The 7,292-nt window shown below is 36.5% G+C and overlaps 1 protein-coding gene across 2 annotated transcripts; it reads right to left on the bottom strand.

Moving 5' to 3' along the window:
* Positions 1–1,831: 1,831 nt before the first annotated feature.
* On the bottom strand, positions 1,832–6,462 carry LOC142525427 (putative alpha,alpha-trehalose-phosphate synthase [UDP-forming] 9). Of its 2 annotated transcripts, none has more exons than XM_075629718.1 (4): positions 6,288–6,462; positions 3,173–5,262; positions 2,782–3,049; positions 1,832–2,694 (listed from the first exon to the last, which is right to left on the bottom strand). In XM_075629718.1, the coding sequence occupies exons 2-4, from the start codon at positions 5,155–5,157 to the stop codon at positions 2,365–2,367; spliced, it is 2,583 nt and encodes an 860-aa protein (XP_075485833.1). In that variant the 5' UTR covers positions 5,158–5,262; positions 6,288–6,462; the 3' UTR covers positions 1,832–2,364. The 2 variants fall into 2 exon arrangements, with proteins under 2 accessions (XP_075485833.1, XP_075485834.1); XM_075629719.1 differs by having other exon boundaries at positions 6,202–6,453.
* Positions 6,463–7,292: the final 830 nt, after the last annotated feature.

The following is a 7,292-nucleotide window of genomic DNA, read 5'->3' as shown; positions in this document are numbered from 1 at the left end:
AATGAAACCATAAACAAAACTATACAATCTTCTCTAAAATCCATAACTTCTCCTCTTTGGACCTTTAAAAAGTTGAAAAACACAAGATTTTTTAAGGAAAAATAAAGGATGATTTTCACCCGACACGCAATCGATCTTAGTCTCGATTTAATTTTCGATTTAATTTAAAATAAACTATAAATTCGAACGGATATTCATATAGTATGTGTTCTTTAATTTCATATTTTCGAGAGAGTTAACCTCAACATTATCGCTGATTTAGGCTTTATATCTCTCTTCATGGAAATGCTTCACATGTTTCTTACCCAAATAAAAGTGAGCCCAAATAATTTTTAGGTTAAAGAATCAGTACATTTTTTGCTCGCGGCTTCTCGCCAAGTCAGCACCATTCTATGATTAACCAGAGTACAAGCTACATCCGGCCCCCTTCACACTTTACCTTCAAAGGAAAAAACTTCATATTTATTTTCATTAGAAAAGAAAACTTTATCTCGACTGTTCGATCAATTAACTTTATATCGGCAACATCTACTGACTTAAGCAGGGGTGTTCATCGGTCGATTCGGTTCACTTTTCTGGTTTTTATTTCGGTTTTTTCGATTTTCAAGTTTTGGAAATATGTAATCTGATATCCTGAACTATTTTTCTTCGGTTCGATTCGATTTTCTACAAAAATGGTTCGATTATTTTGGTCGGTTAATTCGGTTTTTGTATAATTATTTAAATTAATAATATAAATATATTGTAAAATATAATATGTTAACTTTTCCTTAGTAAAATATTTAAATATAAGGTCTAAATTAATTAAACAAACAACAATCAACTAAAAATTGTTCAAAATGGTATTTCATTCACTAAATATCATATCAAAATATATAATATAAAAAATATATAAAAAATTACTAATTTCATGAAATTTTGGTTTTTTCGATTTTTTCGGTTTTGACATATATAATCCGAAACCGAACTAAATAAACTTCGATTTTAACATTTATATGCGAATTACAAAATTTGGATTTCGGTTCGGTTTTTTTGGTTTGGATTTTCGATTTTTTCGGTTTTATCCGAACTTTGAACACCCCTAGACCTAAGGGCAGGGTGGGTCCAAAACTCATAGAGTACGTATCTTGTGAGACGATTTTACGAATCTTTATATATGAAACGATCAACCCTACTGATATTTATAATAAAAATTAATATTCTTAGCATAAAAAATAATATTTTTTCATGGATAACCTAAATAAAATATCCGCCTCACAAAATACGACACATAAAATCGTCTCACACAAGTTTTTGACAACACATGAGGTCTTAAGTTTGAATCAAAATTTTGTGGGTAGTTAGTTTATAGATAAGATATAAAAAACTATAAAAAAAAACTTTATATCACATTTTCATTTTGAACACACTTTATATTGCAATTAGCCTCGATTACCTTATTTTCCCACCGTGAATCAAATTCAGGAAAGTCAAAAGTTTGTCAAACAGTAAATCCTTTTTCTGTGGTGAGAAACCATTTTTTATTATAAGATCACGAGAATCCAGAAACAATTTAATCTATGGATTTGATCCGTATTACATCTCAATAGCATGAGTACCCATAACAAATATACATCAATACACGTACATATCTATCAGAGCATAAAGAGCGTGACCATTCCAGATATTTACCAGTGCAGAAACCAAGAACGCCGTATCAGCTCCAGATCAAGTGACTTTCAGTGGAACATTTTAAACCGTAAACATTTTATGTAGCGACATAAATCTCTCAATATATCAGTATATGTTTGTGTGAGTACGTCAAAAATTGAAGGAAGGTACGTGTATGTGATGGGGAAAACTTAAAAGTTCACAAACTTCATTTGTCAACAGTATTAAGTGAACAAACGAGATCGATCAGCCAAGATCATGAATCAAACAAAAATTACATTTGGAATCATCAGTTCAACTATACAAAAACAATGAAGCCTTTGTCACCATCTCCAACATTTGCCCAGCTGAATTTCTTACAAAAGGCTCTTTCTTCACATCCTACTCGCCGACACAAGAAGATCCAGGCCATTCTAAATCTTCTAATCCATAAAATTACTTCGTTTCATATTTCATGTATTTAAATGAATGGCACGTATGTATTACATTTTTAAATTGTTCTAAATTTTCATGTCACTCATCTATGTACATGATACTTGATGCAAAACATCATTTGGAATACAAGATATGATTGCATCAAAGTAAGATCACCCTAAACGCCAACTCAACCCATCATCCACATCCCCCCTATTTCAAGTTAAGATTATCTCTCACTTTTTTTTGCTACCGGCAAAAGAAATTCACATAAGCAGTAGTCAATTTGAACAACCAACTTTATAAGAAGCCATTGTCAAACTCGACCTGGAAGTGTGCACTGTGCTGTCTAGGCTTTGGATTAGAAGAACTGGCAAGCCCCCGAAGCAGTTTCACAACATCCGTAGTGTCATCAAGATAATATTTAGCCTTGCTTGGCTTCTGCCCAACAGTGCAAGCAAATATTTCTGGAGCTACGGGAAGGGTTGGATTAGAAACCGTGCTGAGTATGCTCTCAAACATATCTTCATCCGATCTATCGTCACCAATGCACATCACGAAATTTGGAGCTTTGCCATCATTAACCATCATAGCAATCACCTTCTCCGAAACCAAACCTTTGGTCACTCCCTGCAAATCAAGAATAATTAGTGGAATCATGAGTGAGCACAAGTGGACATTTTTGTGTGTGAGAAGCGAGGGACAAGGGTATCATACTTGTGGTTTTACTTCAACAATATGTTGTCCCCTCCGAACAACAACAGGTTCGTTTGCAAGAACATTTTCCAAGTGTACCAAAAGTTCCTTGGCTTGGCAGGATCCAAAGTCAGGATCAGCATCCTGATGGTGCCACACCAATGCACTCTCTTTAATTTCCATATAAGATCCATCAGTTGCTTCTGTGTAGAGTTTCATAATTGGCTCCACAATCTTTTTCCAATCAAGATCAAAAGCTAAAGCTTCCCAATCAGAGGTTATGCTTGACCTGAATAAAGAATAAATTGACCATCAGACATCAGTTAGTCAAAAAAAGGCAGGCAACAAAAAGATCAGAAATGAATTCCACGAAAGAGAAGTGAAAATTTGATCTTAAAATATTCTCACATACCTTATAAAGTATCCATGTTCAGCAGCGAGTCCCAATTTCTGACATGGGGCAAGCCAATCGCTGAGCGACACCCTGCCTCTCCCGCTAACGATAAACACTGTGTTATTTGGATCATTACACAGAGCATCAAGCACAGTCACCACATCGGGAGTGGGAGATCTGACCATGGAGGATTGAGGAACGACGGTGCCATCATAGTCCAGGAATATCGCCCTTCTAGTAGTCCTTTTATATGCCGAAACTATGTGATCCACAGATAACTTCCTAAAACTAGGAGAAAGTGATATAACTCTGAAACCGAGGCCTAGTCCAATACCCCAGCAACGCTTATCATAATGATCCTTGCATGCTCTCTCCAAGTCCTGCATGAAACTACGAGCCCAATAAGCTATATCATGAGAACTAACATAACGGAAGTGTTTCTCATGCCGCAGTCGCTTTTCTGCATCAGGAATGGTAATTGCCATATTCATAGCCTCGGCTACGGCATCAATATCCCATGGATTCACCCTAATTGCTCCACTCAGAGAAGGTGAACATCCAACAAATTCTGACACAACAAGCATGCTTGTCCTAGGAGAATCTGTTTGTGTATCCATTGCTTCATCCATACTAGAAGAACCCTGCCTGCACACTACATACTTATAAGGGACCAAGTTCATGCCATCCCTAACAGCGTTAACTATGCAGCATTCTGCCATAGCATAATAAGCACTCTTCTCACTGCGAGAAGCGTGACGATCGATCAAAATCACAGGCACATAACCAGGGTAGCCAAAAACCTCATTTATTCTTTTTACAGCCGAGTACGTTTCCTTTTTGGCTTCTTGAACATCTTTCCCAGAACTCCTAGCAGGATTCACTATTTGAATCAAAACTAGTTTTCCTTGAAACTCCAGATGCTGCTGCAGGAGTTGTTCAAAAGCAAGCAACTTAAGACTGATGCCTTTGAATATATCCATATCGTCTACACCAAGAATCAACTTCTTGTCCTTGAACTGCTCTCTGATTTCTTTGATTTTGTTGCATGTAGAAGGCAAGTTCAGCACAGATCTCAGCCTACCCATGTGAATACCTACTGGGAGAATTTTTATATACACTGTGCGGCCAAAATAATCAAGTCCAATGTGGCCTCTCTTAGATTCATAGTCCAGGCCTAGCATTCTACCACAACATGACAGGAAGTGACGTGCATAGTCAAATGTATGGAAACCAATTAAATCAGAATTTAATAATCCTTTCAGAATTTCATCTCTAACAGGCAATGTTCTATATATCTCCGATGAAGGAAATGGACTGTGAAGAAAAAACCCAAGCTTGATTCTATTGTAACGCTTCCTTAGAAATGTAGGTAGCACCATGAGATGATAATCATGAATCCAGATGAAATCATCCTCGGGGTTGACTACTTCCATGATCTTGTCGGCAAAGCTCTTATTTGCAGACACGTAAGCCTGCCACAGCTGTCTGTCAAAGCGATCTCCATGATCTGGGCACATAGGTAGCATGTAGTGGAAAAGAGGCCAGAGTTGTTGCTTACAGAAACCATGGTAGAATTTTTTCTGGATATCTTGCGGAAGAAAAGCGGGCACACAGTTGAAATCATCTAGAAGTCTTTGTGCAATTTCCTCCTGCTCTTTGGCTTCTATTTCAACTTTGAGAGATCCCACATATATAACCTCAGCATCTTGCGTAAATCCATCTTTCGATTGTAGCAAAAGCGAATCCGCATCCAAACTAAAACTCCATTTACCAGTCCCATTGTCCTTCTGAGCATGCAAAGGCAACATGTTTGCAACTATAATTTTCCTCTCGCGGCGAACAGATGATGTGCTGTCTGACTCAGCGTCACTGTTCCCATTACCATCAGATATAATACCAGGAAGAGTCATCACCCTTGGAAGACCTCTAGGAGTTTGAGGAACATTCAGTAATTCTTCAGAAGCCAAGTCGAAGAAATTCCCACATGACCTTGAAACCATCATAGCAATAGTTATGTCAATTTAACTTTGTACTTTTCAGGCCCTGATTTCCAAGAAACTGCTTTCCAAGACCTAGATGAAGTGATCTCAAGAGAAACATCCAAAAGCCTGCATCAATAGAAAATTCAAGTACACGATTTCATTCAAGGGTAGCACCTTCATTTCACATAGATACATTTATCCAAACTAATTACCATGTGAGGAGAATATGCATGCAATCAAACAGATAATAAAAAATGGAAACCGCCACAGAATAAATAAAATTAAACCGTAATATCAACCAGTTCTCAAAGCTGAACAAACAAACATTGTAGCAACTAAATGATGATATCAGAGGTCTCAGAAAGTAGATCTGTCTCGTGAAAGTTTTCGCTGATACAAATCACACGAAAAAGGTACGTCCTCAACGTGGAAGTAACAGCCACGAAGTGCAACTTACATACCACAGCAACCACTTTCATAAATTTAGACCATATCATCTTCATTCTCATATGTAAATGCCCAGGTAAGGCCAAAAGCCACCAGGTTGCAAATAAATAACTCGTAGAAAGCAGTTTTTGAACAATAAAGAACATGGAACTACATAAGCTACGCGATGAAAGCTCTCCACAAAATGTTCCTTCCAACAAAAAACACAACTACTGCAACGCGTGCCGTCGATGAGTAAAAGCACAACAATCGACACAGCCTCCGGCACAATCAGCGTGAAGAATCATAGCACGTGATTGCAGCAAGGCAATTTCAAATCTCACCAAAAATTAGAACAACTAAGAGTCGATAAAATATTATGTAGAACCACAAGATTTACAAGAAACACGACTTTAATAATAAAAGCTACAAAAGTAACAATACTTCATGATAAAGTGAGCATGTAGAAAATACAATTTTTCATGAAACAACTTTTAATCTTTCACACGAAGCTCAAAATCCAGCGAAAAGAGACAGAAAAATTAACAAAAACTAAAAAAACCTCAAAAACTCCACCAATTCACTCAATTCTCAGTCATAAATGCCTTAAACAACGTAAAAACGGAGCAGCGTACGAACCTATCCTCCATCACTCCAACTCTTGTTCGTCATCCCAAATCAATTGAATCACACAAGAAACCAAAAAACAAAGTGAAAGTACTCACAGCGATCCCGATAAGCCGTCCACGTCAGCACGGGGGAACCGTTTCTCAATTGCTTTCCTCGGAGAGTTTTCCAGAGAGAGAGAATGGAAATGAGGAATTTATACAGATGGATACGGGTTTCCTAGAAAGAGAAAGTGAGAGACGTTTTATGCTTTCGGATGGAAAAGGATAGAGATGATTAATGCGAACGGGATAAACCAAATGTACAACCAACCAAGGGTATCGTACAAGACGCGAAACTATGACAATATTTAAATGCAAAAATAAAAAGAAATGAGCTGGAAAATTTGGTGGGAAAGAAGCGGATAGAGACGAGTTGGAGCTTAACTGCGGTTCTCTAATTTCAGCTAACCATGGTTTAGGGTTTCGCTTTCGAGTTTTTTCTGCCACGTCTACCCCAATATATTAGCCCCCACGGTTGCATTATATTAACCATTGTGCCATTTTTTCTTAAATTAGACTGCGGTGTCTCATCCCCGCTCGATTTTTTTTATTTTTTCGGTCATCAATTTTTATTTTTATTATTATTTTGTCAAACTTAATTTTAAAATTGAGCTAAATCTCAAAGGTCAATTTAAAGAGAAACATTGTTCAAATCAATTCAACTAACATGAGACATTTAATATACATATATCACATTCATGAATGAAAATGTGAAATTTACAATACATTATCGGATGATTCATAAGACAATCTAATATATAACCGTGGGTTTCAGATCTTATATCAGGTTAAGATTGAGGTTTGAACACAATTAATTCAACATTAAAAACTAACTCAAAATTAGATGGTTTTCCAAGTTCAATATATAACTCTCAATGATTTAATTCAGTCGATGTGAGACATTTAACACTTAATATGATTATATGATCCAATGTTTTCTTAATAGATTAAATTAGTACTTCATCCATATGAAAAATAAATGTAAATTTAACTGTTAATGAGAGTACTTAAGGGCATAATTGCAATCTCCACGGGCGAGAAAAGGACTTGATGGGTCAAGTA

This window comes from Primulina tabacum, chromosome 14 (assembly GCF_025594145.1).
Source record: "Primulina tabacum isolate GXHZ01 chromosome 14, ASM2559414v2, whole genome shotgun sequence".
NCBI lineage: Eukaryota > Viridiplantae > Streptophyta > Magnoliopsida > Lamiales > Gesneriaceae > Primulina > Primulina tabacum.
Note: the sequence above shows the minus strand (reverse complement) of the source record. Positions and strands in the feature narration are given on the sequence as shown.